At 37.0% G+C, this 27,740-nt stretch overlaps 1 protein-coding gene across 2 annotated transcripts in view; it reads left to right on the forward strand.

Moving 5' to 3' along the window:
* The window catches only part of SPPL2A (signal peptide peptidase like 2A), a 49,132-nt gene extending 35,358 nt beyond the window's left edge, over positions 1-13,774 (forward strand). For both annotated transcript variants that reach the window (XM_078079347.1, XM_036101932.2), the window contains 4 exons: positions 56-158; positions 2,221-2,298; positions 3,791-3,951; positions 13,473-13,774. In XM_078079347.1, coding sequence (XP_077935473.1) covers positions 56-158; positions 2,221-2,298; positions 3,791-3,951; positions 13,473-13,547 — 417 coding nt within the window. In that variant the 3' untranslated portion in view covers positions 13,548-13,774. The remainder of the gene's footprint in view (positions 1-55; positions 159-2,220; positions 2,299-3,790; positions 3,952-13,472) is intronic.
* The last annotated feature ends 13,966 nt before the right edge of the window (positions 13,775-27,740 follow it).

A 27,740-nucleotide genomic window follows, 5' to 3' on the forward strand; every position in this document is an offset into this window, starting at 1 on the left:
AAGATTCCTAAGAGGTTTATTAGTGCCTCCTTTTTTTTTTTCCCCATAATTACAGTTACCAGTAGTCATCAGGGTACCAAAGCTGGCCTATTTCTCAGTAATGAGTGTGTGCCTCATGCCAGTTTCAATACTGGGTTTTGGAGACATTATTGTACCAGGTAAGCAATTGTTTTTAACAATTCAGTAAAAATACACTGATGGTTTAAAATTGCCAAATGTTTAGTATCTATTAAAAGTTAACTTATTCTGTGTTAAGTATTTGTGGCTATTGCTAGAGCTGCGATCAGTGACCAAAATAGAAAAAAAGCATTTCGAGGGGTAGAAGATAAAGCCCAAATGGTAACAACCAAAGTATATCTCCCATGGCTCAGAAGGTGTCTTAGAGGAAGCACCTAGGATCAGTTTGACCTACTGCCCCAAGAAAGTATATAACAAAACTCTTTAAAAGTTGAATTTAACAATACCAAATGTATTGCAGTTTCTATGACTTCTATTTTAAAATAATGGTTATGTGTTATGAAAAGTGGTCTAGGAATACCAGGCAAGGTCATGATCAAGAGAAGAAACAGAACACCAGCTTCTAGGGCATTATAATACAAAAAATATAGCATATGGTGTATCTTCTCTGCATTATTCTCACTGGGCTACCTATAGAATAAACTTAATCCCAGCCCAGGAATAATATAACTTAGAAGTAATAACTAGTCTTTCTTAATCAGCTGAGAGTTTGTCCTTCACTTTTCTTACAGTCTGTCTGTACTAACTGCCTGCGAAGGGGTAAAAAGTATAGGCTGTTCTGCAAAAGCCCTTTCATTTACATAGTAAGGCCAGTAGAGACAGAGAAGCCAACAGCTCTGCCTTGTGAGTTGGCATGGCAAAGTCCAGTGTAGCAACTCTCTTAGTTCATTTTCTAGGATAGATCACAAGTTAGGCCACAGAGCAAATCTTAGCAAATTTAAGAAGATCGAAATTACATACCAAGTATATTTTTTGACCACAATGGTATGAAACTAGAAATCAATAACAGGAGGAAAACTGGAAAATTCACAAGTACATAGAAATCAAACAAAATAGTTTTGAACAACGAGTACATCAAAGAAAAAATTAAAATAGAAATTTAAAAATACCTTGAGAAAAATGAAAAGAGAAACAACATCCCAAAACTTATGGGATGCAACAAAAGCAGTTCTAAGAGGGACGTTTATAGTGATAACCACATACATCGAGAAAATAGAAAAGCAGATAAGCACCCTTACTTTATATATAGGGAACTGGAAAAAGATAAACCAACTAAGCCCAAAGTTAGCAGAAAGAGGGAAATAATAGACTACAGCAGAAATAGAGAACAGGAAAACAGTAGAAAAGATGAATAAAACTAAGAGGTGGTTTTTTATTTTATTTTTAGATTTTTTAAAATGTATTTATTAGAGAGAGCGAGAGAGAGAACACGAGAGGGGGAAGAGCAGAGAGAGGGGGAGAAGCAGACTCCCTGCTGAGCAGGGAGCCCGACTCAGAGCTCGATCCTGGGACTCAGGGATCATGACCTGAGCCGAAGGCAGACGCTTAACCAACTGAGCCACCCAGGTGCCCAAGAGTTGGTTTTTTAAAAAGATAAAAATGACAAACCTTCGGGCACCTGGGTGGCTCAGATGGTTAAGCCTCTGCCTTCGGCTCAGGTCATGATCCCAGGATCCTGGGATCGAGTCCCACATCCGGCTCCCTGCTCAGCGGAGAGCCTGCTTCTCCCTCTCCCTCTGCACCTCCCCCTGCTCATGCTCGCTCTCTCTATCTCTCTGTCTCAAATGAATAAATAAAAAAAAAAAATCTTAGAAATGACAAACCTGCAACTAGACTAACCAAGAAAAAAAGAGAGAACCCAAATCAATAAAATCATAAATGAAAGAGGAGACATTATAACCACAAAAATATAAAAAAAATTTCTCTGTGTCATGGAATATTAAGCAGCCAATAAAAACTCATGCTTTTAAAGACTGTTTAAGGGTTTGGGAAAATGTTTAAAAATGGTATTAAGTTAAAAAATCATATAAAATTTTGTCCAGAATTTGAGGTACCTTAATGTTCTCACGATGCAATAATGAATGTTAAATACAATATAGCATGTAGTGTTGCCATAATTAATAGTTGAATTGTATTGCTGTTACTGTTTTAAGAAAATAATGTGTTTGGTGGTTTTTTGTTTTGTTTTGTTTTGTTTTTTAGGCCTGTTGGTTGCATACTGTAGAAGATTTGATGTTCAGACTGGTTCTTCTTCTATATACTATGTTTCCTCCACAATTGGTAAATTTTTGTTTTGTTTTTCTATTACGTTGAATTGTATTGTCTATAGGAAAAGGTCGAGGTCTAAAAATACGGAGTCCTGGATTCTAATTCTGCATCATTAATTAATAAGACAAGTTTTCCCATCAAAAAGGAATAATACTTTACTATCTATATCATAAGTTTTTGAGGTTTAAAAAATTATATGTGAAAGAAAATCATTAGATTTTATGTCTTAAATGCTTATTAGAGCATCTGGCACACAAGTAGACAATAAATTGTATAATATTAGATTTTCTTAAAATACTATATGAATGACAATGTATTTATATAAATGAATTTATGGCACAATAACATCTCACCTGCGACAGCAGAAGTAGTTGTCATTTATCCCTCTATTTCTCTTATTGAGAACAGACAAGAACAGGAAGCAAGCCAAAAAATACTTTACTTCTAAACATATCAAACAGATATCTTGAAGTCCATACACCAGAGTTCTTTATTCCTAGGTAAGTGGCCTGCTCCAGAGCCATTTAGATACTGTTCTGGCAAGGTTTTCAATTCCACAGTGGAGTTAAATGCAGTAAATTAAAAGTGTATGTTAGCAGTAGAGAAGACTATTACTAGGAATAGATACCCAACAGCAAGAACAGCTAAGTGAGTGAAAAGATGATAAAAAGAAAAAAAAACTATAAAGAAATAAGAAAAGCAGTTCGAGGCTATTGAAAATGGTATTGTCTGAGGGCATAAATGTATTAAAGTCCAGCACCAGTCAGTGTGATAGAATACAAGAACACTCAATGCAAAGGCAGGTAAGAAGGCTCTCTGTCCATTGTGCTGTATAACTTCGGGCAGTTCACATAACTTCCCTAGTCCTCCACTGCCTCGTTCATAAAGTCAGGAGGTAAACTGACCTGTCTATAAAGGCTCTGCTAGCTCCAGTATTCTGAGATCCTGTGTCATGGTGAGACGCTGAGTCATTAAGGAAAGATCAGATGATGTTTGGTATGCACTTGTTGAAGAAGTCCAGGAAGTATATAATCAAAATGAGGAAGATTTTCCAAAGCAAGTTTTAGTACCTACAGGTACATATTTTAGTTATCTAAAATGTGCAACAACTCAACATCCTTAACAGTGACAGATAATGGAGACTTTGAATTATTAGCTTTGTCAATGATTAATGATGAGGGTAATTATAATTGAAATACTAACCAGTTTTCAAACTTTCACAAGCAATGAGGTATGTATGTCTCTCCTAATGGCTGTCTAGGAAAATAAAATCAGGAAAAATATGGGCAGCCCCCTCGGGTCCCCTCCCTCCTTGGGAGCTTTGTATTATCACTTTGCTATCGCTCAATAAACCTTGCTTTGCTGCCCACCCCAAAAAAATCAGGAAAAAATCATAGGACAAAAATGTCCTCAGAAATATTTGAAAACCACCACTTTAGTAAGGGAGTCAAAATCCACTTTGGTAGCATGTAGAAATGACTGATAATTGGTGTTCTTCTTACAGCCTATGCGGTTGGCATGATACTCACATTTGTTGTTCTGGTGCTGATGAAGAAGGGGCAGCCTGCTCTCCTCTATTTAGTTCCTTGCACGCTTGTTACTGCCTCAATTGTTGCTTGGAGACGTAAGGAAATGAAAAAGTTCTGGAAAGGTAGCGGCTATCAGGTATGTGCTTCTATCTCAGTTACCAAGTTATGACGTAATATAGTGACTAACTTTGGCTGGGAACCGCCTATATATATATCAAAGCTTTTATGTGCCTCAAAGTTTCCTTGCATCTATTAGGATATTCCAGGTTTTTTCCACCATTACCACCTTACTGTCTACCTGCTGCTCAGTAGTTCTCATCCCTGTTACAGTTGGCTGCCAAAACCCTGGTGACTCAAGCTAAAACTACCAAGAATAGTGGGAGGGCAACAGGGAAAACCAAAACAGCATTTCAACATGAGTTTTCAAATCCACACAAAAGTAGACTTCATGAAAAATAATACTATGTTAAGTACTGAGTTTTTGAGACTGATATTAGCTCTTTATAGTAAGAGTTCCTGAGGTTTTACAGATATAAAATGTGTACTTTCTTCAGCACTTAAATGGGTCTACCTAAATTAAATAGGGTACCCATTTCAGATTTAAATGGATCAAGACTGACTTCCCTGGAACAGAGAAAATCATGATACCAGAATCTATTATGTTTGAGTTTTTTCTTCGTTGAAGTTAAACCCCTTTCTTCTTTTCCTAAATGTTCTTGACATTCCAGTAAAGTTTGTTTCCATTGAAATTAAAGAGGGTTGGGAAACTCTAGCCGAGTAAAGGTCAGGGCCGTGGCACCGACCCCTTCATGAGGCAGTTAGCTCTGCTTTGCCCTATGACAACAAACCCCCCTCCTCCATCTGCCCTCATACATGCGTGTTAGTGGTCACATGAACAAAAGCAGAAGTACTTTGGGTGGATGCCCGCAGTTCTGTTAGTAGATAAACAGTTCAAAGTTCATGTCCACCCTGTGGTTGGTCTGTAGCCTCATCCTTATTTAACAAGAGATGACTAACTTGTTAACTTAGACTACTGTACTTGGAAGAAGCACTGGTCTGGAGTTATTTTGGGTAAATCTTACAATTCCTTTGAAATTTGGTTAAGATGATAATACCTGCCTTGTCTACTTCACAATGCCATTGTCTCAACTTATATTTATGCACAAAGAATTATGGCCACAAGGCCCGTAACTAAACTAGTAAGATAGCTTGTAACTTTTACATGAAGAGGACACCCACGTAGAGATTTTTATTTTTATAGATTTGTCCTACAACATATACTGTTAGCCTTTGAAAGTCACAACCCAAAAAGTGCTCTTCATAATCATTTTCTTAAAACAGTTTCATATTTCTTCATTTAGTAAATGTTAATTGAGCAGCTCTATGAGCCAGGTGCTATTTTAGGTGCTGTTGATAAAAGATGAACAAGTTAGTAACAGGCCTACTCTCATGGCCTCTTGAAAGTTAGAGTCTAGTAGAGAATGCAGATAGTCACTAACAAAGTGTGATAACTGTATTTCTTAGTCATGGTAGGGTGCCATGAAAGCTAGCAGTCGGACACCCAGTGCTTGTCGTTTTGTGACAGTCAGAGGTGATTTAGGGAAGGCTTTTTTTTTTTTTTTTTACAATTTTTATTTATTTGAGAGAGAGAGAATGAGTGGGGGAGGGACAGAGGGAGAAGCAGAAGGAGACTCCGCACTGAGCAGGGAGCCCCATGTGGGGCTTGATCCCAGGGGGGAGCCCTGGGATCATGACCTGAGCTGAAGGCAGACACTGAACCGACTGAGCCACCCAGACAGCCCTTAGGGAAGGCTTCTTAAAGAATGTTAAATTTATGTTGAAACTTTAAGACTGAGCCATGTGTTCCATATGGAGGGAACTATGTCTTGAAAGGCTCAGAGGGAAGAGAGCATGGCACATTCTAGGAACTGAATGAAGTTTAGGATGACTATAATATTGAGTAACAGCAGGAAATGAAAAATGGAGAAGGAAGCAAGGGTAAGAGCCTATAGGGTCTTGGAAGCTAAAGACCATTGAAGAGGTCTTTGAACTCTATCTTGAGAGCATCGGAGACCATGTAAGGGTTTTAAGAAATCTGCAAAATGGACTGAAGAAGGGAGCAAAACTTAAAGCACCTATTACAATGAGAAGCGATAGTAGCCAGAATTAATAAGGTAGTGAGATCGAAAGAGGACAAAGTCAAGAGAAATTTAGAGGCATAATTAATGGAACATGGTAATAGTGTCAGTATAGGGAGAGAAGGAAGTGGAGTCCAGGATTTCTCCCTTAGGTAACTGGGTGGGTAGGGAGTGATACCATTCACAAGTTTAAAGAAGAAGATGATGAATTCGATGAAGTACCTGTAGGACCAACAGGAAGAGAGAGAAATAAGCAGTTGAATAAATGTCTCCTTATGTCCAGGAAACAGACCTAGCTAGAGACAGAAATTTGGAAGCGTCATTAGCATACTCGATGAGTAAGAACATAGAGGGAGAAGAGAAAACTCAGGACAGAACTGTGAGCAAGAGGTTTCTACAATTAGGTGCGCTTATCTGATTCACCAATTATGAGGTAAATTAGGACAGGGAAGATGAGCAACATAGGGAAATTTTGTTTGGGGTCAGTATTAAATCGTTTTTCAGGTTAGCAGGACTGTCAGTGAGAGTACATATACTGTCTTACAGGATTAAGTATGTTTCTTGTTATTTTCATGACCAGCATCTTTACTTATAAAATTTTCCTTCCCCTTTAATACAGCTTATAAAGCATTTTATTTATTTTTTATTTTTTATTTTTTTTTGAGTAGGCCCATGACCAGCACAGAGCCCAATGTGGGGCTTGAACTCAGGACTCTGAGATCAAGACCTGAGCGAAGATCAAGAGTCAGAGGCTTAACCAACTGACCCTCCCAGGCACCCCAGCAGTGTGTGCTTATTGGGGCGCCTGGGTAGCTCAGTTGATTAGGCTTCGGACTGTTGATTTCTGTGCAGGTTGTGATCTCGGGGTCATGAGATCCAGCCCCCCTGTTGGGCTCTGTGCTGGGCGCAGAGCCTGCTTGAGATTTTTTCCTCTCCCTTTGCCCCTCTCCCACTGCACGCGCATTCTCTCTTTTTTTTTTTTTAAAAGATTTTATTTATTTGACACAGAGAGAGACAGCGAGAGAGGGAACACAAGCAGGGGGAGTGGGAGAGGGAGAAGCAGGCTCTCCGCCGAGCAGGGAGCCCGATATGGGGCTCGATCCCAGGACCCTGGGATCATGACCTGAGCCGAAGGCAGACGCTTAACGACTGAGCCACCCAGGCGCCCCTGCGCATTCTCTCTTAAAGAAAAAAAAAAAAAAGGGCGCCTGGGTGGCTCAGTCATTAAGCATCTGCCTTCAGCTCAGGTCATGATCCCAGGGTCCTGGGATTGAGCCCCGCATCGGGCTCCCTGCTCCGCAGGAGGCCTGCTTCTCCCTCTCCCACTCCCCCTGCTTGTGTTCCCTCTGTCTCTGTGTCTGTCTGTCAAATAAATAAATAAAATCTTTAAAAAAAGAAAAAAAAAGTGTTTACTACAGAAGATTTTGAAAATGTAGAAAAATAGAAGAAAATTAAGTCCACCTATAATTCTACCATCTAGAGGTAGCCACTCTTAGGATTTAATCACTTAAATCCCCTTCTGGGCCTTCCTAGGTAAATGATACCATACTCTCAAGAGTTCTCTCTTTTGCTTTCTCACTGCATGTTTGTGTTATTTCATTTTTAAATTTCTTGTAAAAAGTCATTTTAATGGCTGTGCAGTATTCTCATACACATGTGCTGTATTTTACCATTTCCTTTGACCCAGTAATTTCTCTTCAGGGGATTGTCCAGAAAGTGATTAAAAATTTGGGCAAAATTGATGTGAAAAGATGTTCATTAAAGTACTTCTGATTATCTTTGATTTATTTTAATGTCTCATAGGTTAACATTTTTAGTGGCAGTTAATGAACTAAAATTTTTACATATGCCCTAACCCTGTTTTTACTTTATTTTCCTTTTTGTGTTTTAATTAAAAAGTAATGCATATTTACATTCTTTAAACAAGTAATACAAAAGTGCCTAAAGTAAACATAGAAAGTCCTTTTCAAACTATTCCACATGTCCCCGCCTCCCTTTAGGGGCAACTACTTTTTTTTTTTTTTAAGATTTTATTTATTTATTTGACAGAGAGAGAGAGACAGTGAGAGCAGGAACACAAGCAAGGGGAGTGGGAGAGGGAGAGGGAGAGGCAGGCCTTCCGCAGAGCAGGGAGCCTGATGCGGGGCTTGATTCCAGGACCCTGGGATCATGACCTGAGCCGAAGGCAGACGCTTAACCAACTGAGCCACCCAGGCACCCCAAGGGGTAACTACTTTGAACAGTTTGTGTGGAGATCTTTTTATGCCAACTCGCACTATAAAAATATTTAAAGATGTTGTAGACGTAAATGTAGTAACATTGTGTTTCTTTGGAAATATCCAAAGCTTATTTTCTCTCTTGTTTATCATAGTACCTTTCCTCCTTTCTCTCTATGATGTTTATTGAGGAGAAAGAGGATGATATAACTAAGGAAGGAATTCAACTAAGGGATGCATTTATATTCCCAATGAACAAATGCTGCCCTGGACCATCCAAGTTTCGTTCTTAAAAATCATCATCTTGAGGGGCGCCTGAGTGGCTCAGTCAGTTAAGCATCGGACTCCTGGTTTCTGCTCATGTCATGATCTTACGTTGTGAGATTGAGCCCCGCATCAGGCTCCACACTTAGCACGGATTCTGCTTCAGATTCAGATTCTCTCCCTCTCCCTCTCTCTCTCTCTCTCTCTCTCTCTCTCTCTCTCTCTCCCCCTCCCTCCCTCCCCCCCACACCTCCTCCTGCACTCTACCTATAAAGGGGAAGATCATTGCAGCTGGGCACAAAGCAGTGGTAAATAGCCCCAGCGGGGCAGACTCCAGGGCCTTAACAACATGACATAGAAGCTAAATAAGGCAATTGATGGTAGGAAAATCTATTTTAAAATATCTGAAAAGTTAAGACAACTTTGGTTATACACTTCTCACTTTTGTAGTGTGGTCTCATAGTTTTATCAGGTAAAGACATTCAGAATATAAAATAGCACATAATAATAAAAAGTGTGGAGTCTGGTGCCAGACTGCCTAAGTTTGATCTCTGGTTTTGTTAATTATTAGCCACATGACCTTAGGCAAGTTACTTAGCTTCTTGGTGCCTCAGTTTCCTTCAGTGTAAAAAGGAATAATAATCATCCTACTTCAGAGGGTTGTTGTAAAATATGCAAATTGCCTAAAATAGTGCCTGGCACATCATAAACACTGCATTTGCTATTATTATTTATAGGAATCGGGTTTTTTTGTTTTGGTTTCTTGGCTTGGTTGTTATTTTTCAGTTCATTAACTAGATTTCCATTTTCCCAGTTTGAATGTTAAAACTTCAGGTCTTTGTTAAATCTGGTTCTTTTAACTTACTTGCAAAAAGATTTGATAGCCATCACAAGCCTCAGAGGAAAAAAAATGCAGCCATTTTCCCACTGTGCACTAGATTTTAAAATATGAAGAATAGACACATGCTGAAATTTTAGTCAAGCTAGTTGCAGAATATTATAAACTGCTGCCAGGAGAGAGTTTTTTTTTTTAGAAAACTAGCATTTTTGAAAGTTATAGAATGTAATGCCTTCACAGAATTACTCCCCTGTTACTGTGAAAAAGGAAATCTCATTGCTTTTGTGCAACCTTTAAAGTCAAAAATTTAACTTAGCTTGAATGTTGCCATTTGTGGGGGACAGTACATTAGAGGCTTTGGAATCCGTTCTGGCAAGTCACTTAGTCTGTGAAGACTCTGTCTCCTCATCCATAAAACGAGGTTGTATCTACAGGCAGGTAGGAGAATCTATAATTCATAGTGGTGGGTTACCCCAGGGCTTGGTAGGGCAGGTGGATGAGATCAGGTAAGGCTAGGCTGAGGCTTTGAAAAGTATAACTTGGAACCTCAAGAAGTGTAGTAAAGCAGAGGGAGACTAGGTATCAACCCAGTGTAAGGTCGGCCTGTGGGTCAGCCCTGAAGCCAGCCCTCAGGCCATTCCCAGCTCATCTCTCTGGCCAGCGGTGTCATAACCTTTTCCCTCCTCTCCCCTGCCTCCATTATGTTCATAGCATTGCCAGCCTGTTTCCAGAATGTGCCTTATATTATTCCCAACTCAAAATCTTCTTTCTCCAAGCTGATATCCAAGAGTTCTCCAGTTGAAATTAGGTGCACCTTTCCCCATATTTTTTGTGGACTTTGTACTTTAAATACTTAACATCTGCCTTGTAGGATAGACATTTACGTATGCCTCCCTCATTAAGTTATTATCTTCTAGGTATTAGGAACCTGCACTGCCGATAACAGTGTTTTATGTACTATAAATTCTCAGTTAATGTTATGGAAATCTTTCATGCAAAGCAACTGTAATGTTCGGTCCTTAATCCACTGACCTTTAGTCACTTTTGTGTCTATGTATATAAGCTTGTGTTTTAGCAGCCCTCATAGAATTACCAAAATGATATAAGGTTTGTAAAAGTGAGGCACTTTTAAAGCATCAAACTAGACTTGTGTCTCTACAGTTTTTATATATAATCATTTTTTTTGCAAGTGCCAAAAGTTTTTGCTACTATTTGACATAATCAAATATAAAACAGGTAATATAAAATGAAGCTAGAATCTAAGGTGATGGCATACTAGTTTATGCTTCTAATCATTTGGTTCACTCCAATGCCTGGTAGTAGAGTGACTGCAAGAATAGTGGTGGTAAAAAGCAGGCCTTTGCACTAGACACCTTTTAAATGTCATGGTTAGCCCTGACAGCCTTTTTATGCTTTTTTCAAAGGGGAAATTATACCCCATTTGTTGCTGAAACTTAGAGACTTCGTGGAAGTACTTTAGTATTTTATTTAGAGTCTTTCAGCCCTTTCCATGAATTTCTCTGATCAAAAGAAATAACGTTTCTGAGGATTTCACTAAAATAATACTAATTTGGAAATCTTAATTGTATAGTCTATAATTCAAATCTACTTACACTATTACTTGCTATCAACTTTTTTTTCTTGAATGCTTCAAGAGCTTTTGTATTCAGTTCCATTTGATTCTACCCAAAGTCTTAAGTTCTGATACTGTAGAATAAATAAAGATGTTTCTTCTCCAGAGAGAAAAATCAAGCAGTGGCCTAATTACTTTGGCATAAAGAACAACTAAGAGACATCATCATTTTAGGGGATTTTTTTGTTTGTTTCTAATACTAACATCTGCCTTGTAGGATAGACAATCTTCACAAAGACAGTGGGTGCTTTTTTCTATTTCTAAGTAATTTCATGTGAAGAACACAGTGAAAACATGTAAGCAGTTTCTTTTTCCTTCAGTCCCAAATATGAAAAAAATAGCGTTGGTGGTATAGTGGTGAGCATAGCTGCCTTCCAAATATGAAAAAAATACATAGGACTATGGATGAGCAGAGCTGAAGTGACCGTTTGAGAAGTTAGATTTATGCAGCAACCTCCAATGGGCTATTTTACTCAGGATAGGAAGTAAGTGTTCAGTTTGTTGATATCCAGTAAACAGTGGGTTTGTCTCTGTTAAATGTCACTAGTGCTTCTAATTATTTTTAGAAGTCACAAGTGTAACTGACAAGTCAGAATACAGAGATACTTAGAACAACGCTGCTTTAGTATCAACAACTCTCCAGTTACTCCCCTTTAATGGGAGTTTTAATAGAGTGTTTCTGGAGATTGGTTTAATTATAAATAAGCAGAACTATCAGTAAATGCCAGGCATGCCAACCCAATATCAGAGGACATCTTTCCAAACTGGCTTTCTTATTTACAAATATTACAAAAACCTATACCAATTTCGCCAGTTAATTTTATTATCTATATTAATTTTTATGTTTTTAAAAACCTATTTCAAGGTTGCTCTTCATGTTTCTATATTGCTTTTATTGAAAAGTCGGTAAAGAAAAGTAAATACAGAGTATAGGTCTTTACTTCTTAATAAATGGATTTTGAAAGTTTTTGTTTTTTAAACAAATACATTTATATATATAGTTAGGGATTAGATTATAGTGCCAATGAGGTACCTGAGGATTAGGAAAGAGGCATGTGATAACTTAGGGAATATAGGCTGTGAATTCAGTAGGGTACAGTTGCCAGGGGAAGCAGGTCTTGGGGAAGGAAGAGGCTTTCCCCACCATCCATTCTGCTGAGGCTGCCTCCGTTCTCTCTCCCCACAGCTCCAACTTCTACCCCCAGGACTTCTAAATTGCTAGAAGAAAAGGAACCTAAATAGATCTTACATGCTTCTCCTTGCTCTCCCTCATTTAAATGGTGACTAAAATCAACTCTTCAACAACGTCATCATATGTTTCATGTGGTGAAGTGTGTGATAAATGTGTTACCTGTCTCAACTGGGCTTTTGTTTTCCCCCCTTGAAGTTCTACAAATATGTAACTCTCTTAATCTAGGGGATATCTTTGGCAAATACAGGACCTCAAAACTGATTTTGGGGAGACTTGAGATGACTCATAGAGTACTGGCATGGTTGGGCTTTATAAGCTGTCTCCATTTCTTGAGACTTGTCAGCTGAAAGCCTAGCTCATGTGGTGGTGGTCTTCTTGTCTGGCAGGGTCAGAGACCCCATTTGGGAGTGATCCCACTGTTTCCTTTCCAAAACACACTAAAGCTTTTAGAATCACTTAACAAAAATAGGAACATTTATCTTGCTGGTCTTTCTTCTAATTCTTGATAAAGAAGGGAATATGTGCATCACAGTACTGAAAATCACTAATCTAAAAATCTTTGACAATCTTCACAAAGACAGTGGGTGCTTTTTTCTATTTCTAAGTAATTTCATGTGAAGAACACAGCGAAAACATGTAAGCAGTTTCTTTTTCCTTCAGTCCCAAATATGAAAAAAATAGCATTGGTGGTATAGTGGTGAGCATAGCTGCCTTCCAAATATGAAAAAAATACATAGGACTATGGATGAGCAGAGCTGAAGTGACCGTTTGAAAAAAGTTTAACTGGTAATTCCTCTAGAGTAGTCTATAGCAAATGTATTCTTGATTTTATTTTCAGAGAATCATTTGACCTTTAAGTACCTTCAGTTTATTTGGTTTTGGTAGAAATGTTTGTTATACAGTATTTCCAAAATTTCATGTATCATTCTTAGATTATTTTACAGTTAGTTCAAGGTGTCAACCAGGTTACACTGTCCCCAAAGTAGCAGGTATTTTCACAGTGACTTGTGGGGTCATTTTTAATTTTTTCACCTTTAGCAGTGAACACTGCCTGGAATCGCATCCTGGAATAAGCATCAGGAATATCTTCCTTTGGTGGTAGAGTTTCCACTACCGTGAAGGCCAGTTCATATTGGGAAATGGATATAGTGGAAGATTCAGAGAAAGCATTTATCAGATTGGCCCAGACGTGGGGCTCAATCCCAGGACCCCGGCTGGGATCATGACCTGAGCCAAAGGCAGACACTTAACCCACTCAGCCACCCAGGCGCCCCCTCTCTGTCTTTTTGAAAAAGTGGGAATCCTTTGGCCAAAGTAGTGAATATTGAGGGCAAGTTGAAATTTTGCATTTCCTGACATTTTTTATTTATGCCTAGGTGATGGACCATCTGGACTACGCAACAAATGAAGAAAACCCTGTGACTGCTGGTGAACAGATTGTCCAACAATAATATTGAGTAGACCTGCAATAATGTGTCAGTTGATTTTCTACAAATAGAGTTTGACTTTTTAAATTGACTTTTGAATTGACAATCTTAACGAATCTTCAGTGATATGCTTGCAAATACATATTTTTAAGAGCTGGTACTGACAATTACATCAAATAATTGAAACACATTTGCTTTTAACTATGTTAAAGTTGTGCCTTCACATTAAATAAAGCATATGGTCTGTGTAATTTTGAAAATCTATTATATACAGTATATTTTTCTAAAGAACTGTCTTGACCCACCCCTGTGCTTTCTTACTGAAATGTTTCTTACAACTCCTAGTAATAGACAAAAGCATTTCTGTCAAAGTGAGTTTTTGAACAGCTTTTACTGTCAAGAATTATGCAAATTTTATGCTCTGTAGAAATAACTGCTTAAGACCATGTTAGAAGGCAGTTCAACGATGAAATTTTGGACCTTTTCACCGCAGAGGTTAGAAAAATATAATTTGGGAATATATATAAATGCATATTTTTGTAGCATAAGTTTTTTTAAAAGCCCCAATCTTTTTTAAACTTGAAAATCTAAATTACTTTAGTCTGCATATGTATTATATTAAAATATTTTTTCAGATATAAAGGAACAATATATAGAACTAGTCATTAAAAGGACACAGCAACTGAAATCCACAGTTTTCAGTGGTCTGTTTTCCTTGAAGAGGTAGCTTAAATTTCTACACTCTAACATTCAGTTTCACCATTTCTTATCTCTGAAGTTTGGTTCTGTTGATGTTAAGGCTTGAAATTTTGTAAAAACTATTTTTTTATCAACTTCTGTGTTAACACATGTGGCTCATTGTGTGAGTACAGCATCCCTAACAGTCTCTCACCCCCTCAACTGCCACCTTTTTTTTTCCCCTAATTCCCGCTCCTTTCCCCATAGGAAACCAATGTTAATCTTTTAATATTTTGATGGAGGATGGTTTAATATACAAAGTGTGCTTCAGAGGAAAGAATTGGAGACAAAACAGGAAACTGGGTTAGTCTTAATTTACTGACAATACGAGAATTTGAGTAAATTATCTTAGCCCAAAACCCTTGTATCTCAATTTTCGTATCTGCAAAATGAATAAGTTAGACCAATTAATCACTCTGGTACTTTCCAACTTGAAAAATATCTTTTTCAAAAAAAAAAAAAAAGAAAGAAAAATATCTTTTTCATTCTTTGCTGAATCTCAGTGTGGCCTTGAACATTATCCTGGGAGTCAGAGGTTGAAGTATCTTTCTACTGTCTTTTATTTTAAGAAATTCCCAAATGATGAGTGATTGCAACAACAGCAGGATTTTGCATTTCTCTCTAAGTAATGTACAAGATTGTGAACAAGTCTGTGATCTTTCATTCAAGGCCATTTCAACTGATTAAAATATAAAGCTAATGCCTTTTAAAAATGGATCAGATCTTTGATGTTTGCAGTAAATTTAATATTTGAGGGAATTAGATGCTTTTGTTTAAATTTTGCTAACTAAATTGTAGATAGAGAAGCTCCCTGACAGTAAGCCTCTCTTTCCACTTAGTATACTTATAGGTCCTTTGGTTTATGGCAAAATGACTGGTAAGTATCTGTCAAGTAAGAGTTAATTTTGCCTCCATAATATCAAGTTTGAATTTTTTCCAGAGAATCTAATTTATTTGGCAGACATTGATAGAACAGATTAAGTGCCATTTTAAAGCTCCAACTATATTTTCATTTATAATATCAATAAAATGTTTGCCAAAATATAGCTTTTTTAGTAAAATTATCTGTACTCATTCCAACTTTATGATATTTAAAAGCCTCAACCACATTTTAAGAAGAACATTAAAGAAAATTTTACATCTAGAAATCTGAAATCTTAGTTCTTTGATACAAATTCTACTTTATCCAACCATAAGTTATTAGAGGTAAATCTTTGTTCTAGTTTGCTATTAAGATCTTATCGATTAAATGAAAATAAGAAACAAAAAGTGAAATTCCACAAATTTCTCCATTCTCAATATCAACTGTATTTGTATTCAAAGAATGCTTCTAGCAACCTAGTTGAAAATATTTTGAGAAATTACAGTAAAGTGCAGAAATATCTTATTTTGGAAATCAAAATGAACAGAAGATGAGGGAGATGAAAGCTTGGCTTTAAAAGGCTGTGTCATTTCTTTCCCTGTCATCCTCCCACCACCTATAACTTGAAGGGGAAGAGAGTTGTTTTCTTCCTAAATATGTCTTTAAAACAGTGGGATATATAGTATTATTACTTACTGCAAAAAGATAATAATTTATTACTTTTTAGAAAAGTGTGAACATTGTGTAGCTTATCAAACAAAGAACTAAATATCTCAAATTGTAATGTAGGTGATTTTTTACTTCAGTTTAGGTCAGCAAAGATAAATAAGAGGTTTGTGGTGAAAGACCTTTATATTCTAATACACTATATTTTCTTCTAGCTTGTAGATTTTTAGATTAGCAATACCTTAGTAGACTTGGTGATTTACTTTTGAAGGGAGAGAATTTTAACCCATCCGCTGTTGGCATTTATAGATTTTAGTTTCATGTCCATAGAGGTTTTGGTGAAATGGTACATTTAAAGTAAATACAAAGGAGATTTCCAGTGTTTCTTTGCTCTTTCAATTTCTTCCGTAGGTATAAGCAAACATTATTTCTACGTTTGACTAAAAAATATTTGAACTGATTTTATTTAAGCTTGGTTTCTAGAAGTTCAACCTGATGATCTCAGCCAATGAGATTTCAAAAACAGGAATTGCATTTCAGACCAGTGGAATGCACTAGTTTGAAAGGGTTTATGTTTTCCCATTAATGAGGAAAAAAGTTGAATGATGCCAAATAACCAATTCTGCAGTTTAAAATTTTTATTTTCAGTGCTCTCTTTACCTCAGAGGACAATTCTAAATGGGGGTGGGGGGGATAATATAAATAAAATCAAGATACTGAATTTATATTCAGTATATTCACTTTTTGCTTCCTGGAAGAAAGATACTCTGTAAATTCAAGTGACCCGAATCAAATTACTCAACCTTTTGGAATTGGAGAGAAATTGTGTAGTACGCATGGTTTGGGTTACTGAAATTTTAGAGTAAACAAAATGATTGATAGAGTTAAATATACAGGCCATATTATAGTGAACACCATATATGTAAATTTCCTTGTTTAATGTTGCCATATTTAAGGACAGCTTTGCATCTATGAAAATATTCATTGGCAGGAAAATCATTTTTAAATTACATTTTAGAACAGTCCTGTATTATTGGCAATTGAGGCAACTAAGAGAAAAAAGAATATTTAATGTCATCGTATGTTTCTTTGATTAGGCATAAAAAATATTGTAAACTTCTATTCCTTTGGAATACGGATTTTTTTAATATCTAAAGTTTATCTGGTTAGCCTGCAGAATTTCCCAGTAGGACAAATCAGTGTAAAGTTTTTGCCTATTTTATACCTGTTGTATTTTGTTCAAATGAGAACCTTTTTAAAAATACATATGATTGAATTTTTACTTCTTAGAAGACAGTTTGAGTGTGGAATTTTTTTTTTTAACACTTTGATATGTGAGTTGGTATAAATTAATAGTTTTATAACACTACTAGGCTTTATTTTTTTTATGGAACATGATTTGAAATTTAAATTTTTTTTGGTGTTAATTTAGCAGTGCTTTAAAACTTCATTATGTGCCAATACTGATAAGAAAAACAATTTTTTTAATGTATTGAATTCACTGTGGTATTCAATAAATTATATTTTAAAATAAAATTTGAATTTGTTTTATTTTTAATGGTGAAAAATAACTGAAAATTTAAAGTATACTAGATTATGTTCACATAAAGTATAAATGGTAATAATCTTCAGGAAATTGTGTAGTTATTTAAGTCTGACAAATTATCCATAAAACCTAGATTCCATAACTGTCATTTACTGGAAATTTATACTGATACATAATACCCCTTCATAAGTATTTATTGAATTAATGTATGCGTGGACTTTTTTTTTAAACCAAGAAATGTTACCTGTTAAAATGAACATTCCTGGCATTTGCACCTTTGCTGATGTTCTCACAAATTACTAAGATCCCTGCTGCCATTGTACTGCCCTTTTAACAAGCTTTACAGCTCATTTTTCTCATGCTAAAATGTGAGACCCAGTGTATCAGACTCACCTGGAACCCTTGTTGAACTCCAGATCGCTGGCTCCAGTCCCAGATTTTCTAATTCAAGTCTGGGGTTGAATCCAACCAAAAATTTCCATTTCTAACAAGTTCCCAGGTGACATTGGTACTGCTGGCCTGGGGACCACACTTTGAGAACTACTGGTCTAGGGAAATATAGTATAATAGTTGCATCAAGGGCCCACCATGAGGTTTGTTACCTTAAATTTAAAATGACTATTCTCTGTGTGTGTGTATGTGTGTGTGTGTGTGTGTGTGTGTGTGTGTCCAGCCACGTTGGGTTTACACAGGTACAATACTGAATTGAATGAGGGCTGTGATTTAGCCAAGCAAGGTCAAGAAATTTAAAGAGAAACAAGGGAATTTAGGATGTATGTGAAGCAGTGAATACAACTTATTAACTATGAAATTTAAGCTGGACAAGAAGACATGAAGATTTGAAGGGGTGATGGAATGATAGTGAAAAGGTGTGGGGATAAATGCATTTTAGGTCCCTATATTGTTGAGTGATTGTTGGGTTTAGAATATCAGAAGTTGGATAGATGAGCAGTGGTGATATGAGTGGAGTGTTAGAAATTGAAATTATGAGGAATTGCCGTTACCGGTAATGACAAGGTCAGTGTAGGCTTCCCAGATAAAATACAGGATGCCCATTTAAATTTGAATTTCAGATAAATACTGGTCACTTTTTAGTGTAGGTGTATCCCAAGGCATACTTAGAACATACATTGTATTTTTCTTGATAGCTTATTCCCAGTATGGGTCTATTTTTCTCCGTTATACTGATCACTCAATGAGTCCTTTCTGTCTAGTAATCTATCCTTCAATTATGGGAAATATTTTTGAATTATTTCACTCATTATTACCTCCCCTTCATTTTCTCTGTTCTTTCCTTCTGGAAGCCCTGATATTTTGATGTTGCACCTCCTGTACTAATCCTCTATTGGTCTTACCTTTCCTCTCAAATATTCCACAACTTATCTTTTTGCCCTGTTAATCTAGAAGATATCCTTAACATTATCTTCTAATCTTTTATTGGATTTTTTATTTCTGCTAACATGTTTTTAATTTCCAAGAGCTCTTTTTTGCTCTCTGACACTTTTTTTCTAGCATCCTATTGCTGTTTCGTTGATGCCATATATTCTCTTAACTCTGAAAATATTAATGACAGGGCTTCTGTTAGCTTGTTTTTGAAATGTATCTGTATAGCCACTGCTTTCTTTGCAATTCCATTCTTGTGTGTTATATCTTAGAAGCTTTCTTCAGAGGAAAGGAAATTTTCAGATTTCTGCTGATGTTTAAGAGTGAAAAACTAAAAACCCAATTGGATACTCTGAGCACATAAGTGGGGCTTAAAGAAACTTTTTATTTTTATTTATTTTTGAGAGAGAGAGAGCAAGTGAGCAGGGAGTCCAACGCAGGACTTAATCCCAGGACCCTGGGATCATGACCTGAGCCAAAAGCAGATGCTTAACCGACTGAGCCACCCAGGCGCCCGTAAGTGGGGCTTAAATGAAAGGTACATTGTAGGATGATCTGGCTCTGCTGCTGGGAAAGGCTGATGTTGGTATTTTTAAGTGCCTTCTTGTGGGATGATCAGATTCCTTCAAAACAATCTCTTCCAATCTCCTGGAGTCATGTGGTTGGAGGAAGTGTTGACAGTCTTAGCGTTCTGTATGTAAACATTCACTCAAATACCATTTTCAGTGTGTTACCTATGCATGCCCTCAATTGTGACTGGATCCTGCAGGCCAGAGCCCCCCCCTGTTTTACTCTCTCCAAGGATCAAAACTCCACTTTTCTGCCAATCAGGGAGGGACACTTGCCCACCTACATGAAGTAGGGGAGGAGATCTGTGGCTCTTCATGGATTTGAAAATAGCCATGTTATTTTCATCCCAAATGAAATAATTGGTTTAACCAATGATCATCAGTGTATGAAATCATTAGGTAAAAGGAAGGTTTAAACTGTCAGCACCTGAAATCATTGATAAATCTTAATATTACTAAAAGTGGAACAACCAGACATTGCAGGCCTTTCAACATGATGCAGTGTGAAGCACAAAGCACCATGAAATGTTCTTGCAAAAAAGATAACCTGGAATCTAATCAAATTAGAGCATGAACTTCCAACTATGGGAAATATGGAGGATGAAGAAACAAAGAACACTCAAGGGAGGGACGCCTGGGTGGCTCAGTCAGTTAAGCGGCTGCCTTCGGCCCGGGTCATGATCCCAGAGTCCTGGGATCAAGTCCCACATCGGGCTCCTTGCTCAGCAGGGAGCCTGCTTCTCCCTCCCTCTCCCTCTGCTTGTGCTCTCTCTGTGAAATAAATAAAATCTAAAAAAAAAAAAAAAATACTCACGGGAGCAAACTTACAGATAAAGAATATGCAACATTCTAAAGGACCACTGAATTGGTTCTTGTAATAAATCAACAGCATGGGGGAAAAGTGAGGAAAGAAGGGTTGCTCTAAATTAAAAGAAACTTCTGTGACCTGACATCCAAATCCCTTGTGTAGACCTTGTTTGGATCCCGATTCAAAAACCAACTAAACAAGACATTGGTGAACCAGCTAGGAAAACTTGGTTATGAACCAGATAAAAGACAATACCAAATAGTTACTACTTATTTTTTTAGATGTGATAACGGCATGATGTCCACTTTTTTAAACAGATGTATGTCAAAATAAAGAGCAAAATGATACGATGTCTATGATTTGCTTTAAATTGAATCAGCTTCAGCTAAGAAAATAAGAAAAAGAAAAAAAACAGATAAAGCAAATGCAGTAAAATCTTGATAATCATTGAAGCTCGGTGATGGGTGCTTGTTTCTACTCTTGTGTATGCATGAAATCCCCCCCTTCACCTGCATGAATTTATTAAAATTTTTCATTTGAGAACTGTTGTTTCATGTAATGTTACAATGGAGCAAACTTAGGTGTGTGTTCAATTTCCTTCCATGTGTATCTCTCCTTACATTTTTACTCTTGAGCTGTACATTTGTAATCACTGGCATCTATATTGTATTTAAATCTTTTTCAAAGCACAGAGCCAATTAATCCAATTAATAGCTGGTTTCTTGGTTATTTTATGTTTTTACATATTTTAGCTTTATTTAAGGTGTTATGTATACTGTAATTGCCTTGTATGATCTTGAAGTATATTAAGTTAACTACCTGCATGTTATCCCTTTGAGATTTTCATGAAACAAGATGAAAATCTAAGAATAGTGAGGCAGGTATATACACATACACATACACACGTAAATGGACATATATACTTACAGTAATTCCATTTTAATGCCATTTAACTTCCATTGTTATCCTTAGATAACCTTATAATGTTAAAATCTTAATAAGTTGCTATTAAGTTAGGAGATATGTGTTAGCAATGTTGATATATAAGAGAAATAAAGATATCCAGTATCAGAAAATCAGATCTTTTTTTGAGATCCCTTGTTTTCAATTTTTAAAAAATATTTGCTTGTTTGTTTAGTTTTGAGAGACAGAGAAAACATGCAAGTCCGGGGTGGAGGTGGGGGGGATTGGGAGGAGGGGCAGAAGGAGAGGGAGAGAGAATTCCAAGCCAGCTCCACGCTCAGCACAGAGCCCAACATGGGGCTCAGTCTCACGACCCTGAGATTATGACCTGAGCTAAAATCAAGAGTCGGACACCACCGAATGAGTCACCCATGCGCCCCTCCTTGTTTTTCAATTTTTACCGATATCCTATGTAAAGAAAACCTTTTTTAGCAAACAAGATTATCAAAGCAAACAGCTGCTTCAAACTAGATAATCAAGTTTAGACTTATTATATATCTTACTACTTGGGTTTGCTCAAAAACATTGATATGTCTATGCAAATTAATAACAATTCACAATTAGAACCACCAATTAATAATTTAAAAATTGGCCATGAAAATTAAAATCTGCAGCACAGTCTCATGATCTCTAAAATCCAAAATCACTAACATGTACAACCTGATTATCCATCCCTCAGTTTTATGTGATTAAGTCTCTGCCTGAGACTGAAATTCAGAGATTAGTTTTTTACATAAACTTCACAAGTTTTGTTTGTTTGTTTTTACTTTCTCAGGAAGTAGTTGAATCAAATGATTTAGGGATAGCTACAACATCAAAATTAGTTTTAGGAAATTATCACTATTCATCATAGTTGGATATATTTAGTCTCAGACCCCTCTAAACTCTGCCCAGCCAAAGTCATCCATTCATTGTAGACTCACATACACTTCAGAGAAGTTTCTGCAGTCCCAGCAATAACATTCTTCATCAACACAAAGGCTTTGCTCAAGTCAAAGGGGAATTTCTCTATATGGCTACTAGTATTTGGTTCTAGCTTCTGACCAAATACAGTCACTTGGGGCAGAGTTTTAAAACTTCAGGAAGAGATTTATTTTTTTCCTTTAAAAATAAACTAGGGCCGGGGCGCCTGGGTGGCTCAGTTGTTAAGTATCTGCCTTCGGCTCAGGTCATGATCCCAGGGTCCTGGGATCAAGCCCCGCATCGGGCTCCCTGCTCAGCAGAAAGTCTGCTTCTCCTTCTCTCACTCCCCCTGCTTGTGTTCCCTCTCTCGCTGTGTCTCTCTCTGTCAAATAAATAAATAAAATCTTAAAAAAAAAACAAAAAACCTAGGACCAAAGAAGAGTTATAAAAAATGTTTATTATTTGTGTATTACGTAACTAATTGGCATTTTTGCATGTACTAAAGCTGAAGAAGCCCAATTTTCATCCTCTCAATAATTCAAGAACTATTTATTGAATACCAATGATATGCCAGGCACTGTACTAAACTATTGGGGTTAGAGATTAATATTTGAAATATTCCAGGTATTTTTGGTTGCCATTTTATAAGCTTTCCCCTTGCAAACCAGGTTAATTCTTTTGAAAGAATGCCTCAGGAAGAAAATCCGTTAATCCTCTATCCAAAGTACAGCAAAATTTGTTGGAACTGGTTTAATCACTCTTTGCTTATATAAACAAAGGATTTTCCAAACATTTATAAGTGTCTAATTTAGGTGACAGGGAAATTTTATATAAAATAGGCATTGCATATATTGACTTTCTTTTTAGTTGTTTTGATGCTTTCATCGATTTTAATTATTTTCATGTTGCCAGCGTTCTAAGTTGCTCCTCTTCGGTTATGAGATACAGCGTCTCTTTCTCAGTTGCCTGGGGACTTAGAGCAGTGGCAAATCCATTCAAGGAGAAGTCAAAGCATGACTGATATGGAAACAATCATATAAACCAGCTAGTAAAGAAAACAAAGATCCTGAATTAGCTGATTAAATAGTTTGAGGAAAAGATTTTGTGAAAGACTGAATCATATGCAATCTGTTGTTCTCTATTATTAGTGACTGATTTCTCCTTTTTTTTTTTTGTTTTTTGTTTTTACTATCACAAGGGGGTAATACAGCATAAGGGTTAAGGGGATTAGAGTCTGGAATTAGACTGTCATAGTTGTAACCCTGGCTCTGCCCCATGCCTCAGTTTCCTCCTCTGTACAAGGATGATAATAGTATTTAGCTGATGGAGTTGAAAGGACTTAATACATGTTGAGTAGAACAACACCAGGCAAATAGAAACCATTCAACAAATGCTAGCTAGCTATTAATGTAAGGAGGTAAGGACGCTGATGCTTTCAAATTGTTGAACTGTAAATGTGCTTTACTCATCTGAATGTAAACCTCTATATTTGTGTGGATGTCAAGGTTTGTGAAACATGTATTAAAGAATTGTGGGAAGTCATAAAACCTGCTAGTGTTACAGATAGTAATCATTCATAAATTGTACTACTTCTAGTCACTTCATTTTTTTAGATTTTATTTTAAAATAAAATATTTATTTTAAATATTTAAAATATTTTTACCTTATAAAAATATTTCATTTTTAAGGGGGAGAGGCAGAGGGAGAGAAGCAGGCTCCCTGCTAGCAGGGAACCCAAGGCAGGGCTCTATCCCACGACCCTAGGATCATGACCTGAGCTGAAATCAAGAGTCAGATGCTTAACCGACTGAGCCACCCAGGCGCCCCTGGTCACTTCAGATATAATACAACTTACAATAAACTCAGAATATTCTAAAAATATTTTTTCTAGGTTAAAATTAAGCCTCTTTATTATTAAATACCCCAAGGCCTCAGAAAATCTACTAATATTTAAAATGGTTGTTTTGCAAATATCCCTATTACAGTTGTTTGAGTTTAGATCAGTGAAATGTGCTTCTGAAAGTTTCTAAAGGTAATGCAACACCAAGTATTGTATACATATATTTGTTAACAAATTTAAATTACAAAAACAAAGAAGAAATTGTCTTTATTACTGTAGCTTCCTAGTAAGTCTTGAAGTGGGGTAGTATTAATGTCAGCCTTCAAGTTTGTTCTTCTCCTTTAATATTATGTTGGTGATTATCAGTATTTTGCCTCTCCATATAAATTTTAGAATCAGTTTGTTGGTATCCACAAAATCACTTGCTAAGATTTTTATTGAAATTGTGTTGAATTTATAGATCAAGTTGAGAAGAACTGATATCTAGACAATATTGAGTCTTCCTATCCATGTAGATGGAGCATCTCTCCATTTATTTAGAGCTTCTTTGATTTCTTTCCTCAGAGTTTTGTAGTTTTCCTCATATGAATCTTGTATATATTTTGTTAGATTTATACCTAAGTGTTTCATTTTCTTGGTGCTAATGTAAACGGTATTGTGTTTTAATTTCAAATTTCAATTATTCATTTCTCATACAATTTTCTCAGGATAAAAATTTTTTTGCTTGAAAATCTTTTGTTGACCACACAATTGTAATTCTCTACAACAAAATTGGATGGAAGATGGGTACTATTAGGATTCTGCAGAGAATGCTTCCCCATAACTGATTGTCATATATATATAGATATAGATATATAAAATTGGCTCATGCAATTATGGAGTTTGAGAAATCCCACTATTTGCTGTCTGCAGGACAGGAAGGCCAGTGGTATAGTTCTGAGAACCAGAGGGCTGATGGTGTATTTGCAGGCAAGAACAGGAGACGACTGATGTCCCAGCTCATCTGCCAGGCAGAGAACAAATTCCCCCCTTCCTCTGCCTTTTTGTTCTATTTGGGTCCTCAATAGATCGAAGAAGCCCCATCCACACTGGGGAGAAAAATCTGCTTTACTCAGTATCCCAATTCAAATGCCAACCTCATGCAGAAACACCCTCACAGACACCCCCAGAAATCATGTTGAATCTCCATGTCCATGTCAAGTTGGCAATTAAAATTAACCATCATGGGGTAATCAGAATTAGTGATCCTCACACTGAGATACAGATACATGCCCATGGTGATAAATGAAGACATTCCAAGGGATATGGATAATATTAATTGGTTTCATAAGAGTGATTTTATTTCATATTTCTCTTACTTCCATCTTCTTTTTGTCTTTCTTATTTCCACCTTCTTAGAGGATATCTCATAGTTGTTTCTACATACCATGTGCACTGGGGAATTGGACACTTAGAAACTAAGGCCAGTATAGTGAATCAGTTTTAGAACAAAACATTTAAAGAAAGAGGTACAAACAGTAGCACAAACAGTAGCACAAGGCCTGAGCCATGTCGGGAAGTGACCTAGCTCACACTGTGTGCTCCACAGGAGATGTTCAACCAATACAATGAGTAAATGGATGACTGATTAATTAAACATTCTACTATGAGAACACAGACTTCCATATTCTGCTCCACTTCCTTTAAGTATGTAGTAACAGCACTCTGTCTTGATCTGACAAAACTCTGCATGCTTGAACCAAAGATCAGAGTTACATCTTTAGAATCTGGGCTATCAGAGAATTAGGTTTTTTTCTTCAACAAATATTATTGAATGATTCTTACGTACGTGTCATCGAGGTAGGATACCGGTGAATAGGATAGGTAAGGTTAGGATCCTTGGATGTTTAGTGGCAGGAGGTGAGGGGATTGTAAGTAAGTAAGTAAGTAAGTAAGTAAGTAAGTAAGTAAGTTGGTAAGCTGGTGAGCTGGTAAGGTGGTAATTAGAGTGAGAGAAATGCTGTGATAGGGAATATACAGTATACAATGGGAGCATATAGAAGCAACACCTAAACCAGATCGGCTGTGCTATGTGGAGGAAATAAAAGAATTCTTGAAAGAAGGAATTTACAAGTTGAGGCCTGATAATGGACGTTTGAAGAGGACAGGAAGTAGGCTAGAAGTAACTAGAGATAAAACTGGAAAAATAAGATGAGATTAGATACTAAAGTATTTGGACCTGTTATGAGAGCATTAAGAGCCGCTGAAGGGTTTGAAGTATAGAAAAGAGCTAAGGATCATTCTTACTAAAGTAATTTTAAGGAAGTGACTGTTTAGCTTTATTACTGGAGTCCCAGCATCTTATCATTTTAAAAGAGTTGATATGACATGGTTATACCTCTCGGCCTTTGTTTGAGTATTCTCTTGATCTAGAACACCTTACTAAACTTCTATATATGTACCTTTCCAATTCTTCCCACAATACTCAGTTCATATTCTAGTGCCCCCAAGCTTTTCAAACGTTCCCCAGCTGGTGGCTAGCTTCTACCACGGCATAGCGCCTTATTTGTACCACATTTTAATCAGTAATATATTGCTGCATAACAGATTACCCTCAAATTAATGACTTGAAGGAACAATAAACACATCATTTCTCATAGTTCCCAGAGTCAGGAACTTGGAGTAGCTTAGCGGTGACGCTGTCTCAGAGTTTTTCATGAGGTTACAAGATGTCAGTTGGGGCTGCTGTCATCTGACATCTGGGGTCGAAGGATACACTTTCAGGACGGCTTACCCATACAGTGGGCAAGTTGGTGCTCACTGTTGACAGGTCTCATCTCCTTGCCACTTGTACATCTTCACAAAACAGCTTAAGTGTCCTCATGGCATGGCACCTGACTTCCCCCAGAGTGAGTATTCTAAAAGAGCAAGGTGGGGGCCAAAACATCTTTTATGACCAAGCCTTAGAAGTCTGACACATTGTCATTTTCACAATATCCCACCAATCACACAGGTCAACCCTATTCATTGTGGGAGATTACACAAGGGTGAGAATACCAGGAAGTGAGGAACACGAAGGGCCCTATCGGAGGTTGGCTAACACAGCAATTATAATATTTATCTTCATTATGAGTTCGGCTTGTGTATCTCTGTTCCACTAGATCAGTGTTTCTCACCCTTTTTTTAATAACTCCACTGTGCAGTCTTTTTAGACATGTTTTTCCTAATTGTACCCCCCTCATGAAATTGTAATGTTTATTTATGTACTATACGTATATCTGTGCTTTATATATAAAAAGAGTAGTATTTTCACACACACATCCCCCCCTCCCCCAGGAATCAATTTTCACTTCCATGAAGTAACTGATATCACTCCCTTTGATGTTGAGAATGCATGCAAGTCTGAGAGCTGAAAATCCGAGAGTGGGCTGCCTCCAATCTTCCTCCAGGGAAAGACCTGGGGGCAAGGGTGGGGGAGGGGGTGGCAAACTCCCTGCAGCCCACACACACTCTCCCAAGGCAAAAACATTTCTCCTCTTTCCTAGGGAGGCACCTATCACTCTTTGGAATTCAGTTCTCTTGGTTGCCTACCACAACCTCAGTTCTCTGATGAGTTTTAAAAAATTATAGTTTTGCAGATTGTCCGGCGTTTTCTTGTTAGAATGGGAGTGACATTCTCTTGTTGCTTTCTACATCCTAAGAGGAAGTGGAACTCTTCTTTTTCAGTTTCATGAAAATAATCAAAGGGGTTTCCATGCACTAAGTGTCCTGAGAGCGTCTCTTACTGCCTTCTAAGGCAATGTCCGTAGCTTACAGTGCTCACGCATTTTCTCATTTCTTTAGAGTTTGCGTTGTTTGTGGTCATGTGTATAGCTGACATTTACTGAGCCCTTAGTATGTTCTAACACTGTTCTACATGCATTAGTTCATTTCGAACCACCCCTGACTCCTCTCTTTTCT

Source organism: Halichoerus grypus, chromosome 8 (genome assembly GCF_964656455.1).
Source record: "Halichoerus grypus chromosome 8, mHalGry1.hap1.1, whole genome shotgun sequence".
NCBI classification, from domain to species: Eukaryota; Metazoa; Chordata; class Mammalia; order Carnivora; family Phocidae; genus Halichoerus; species Halichoerus grypus.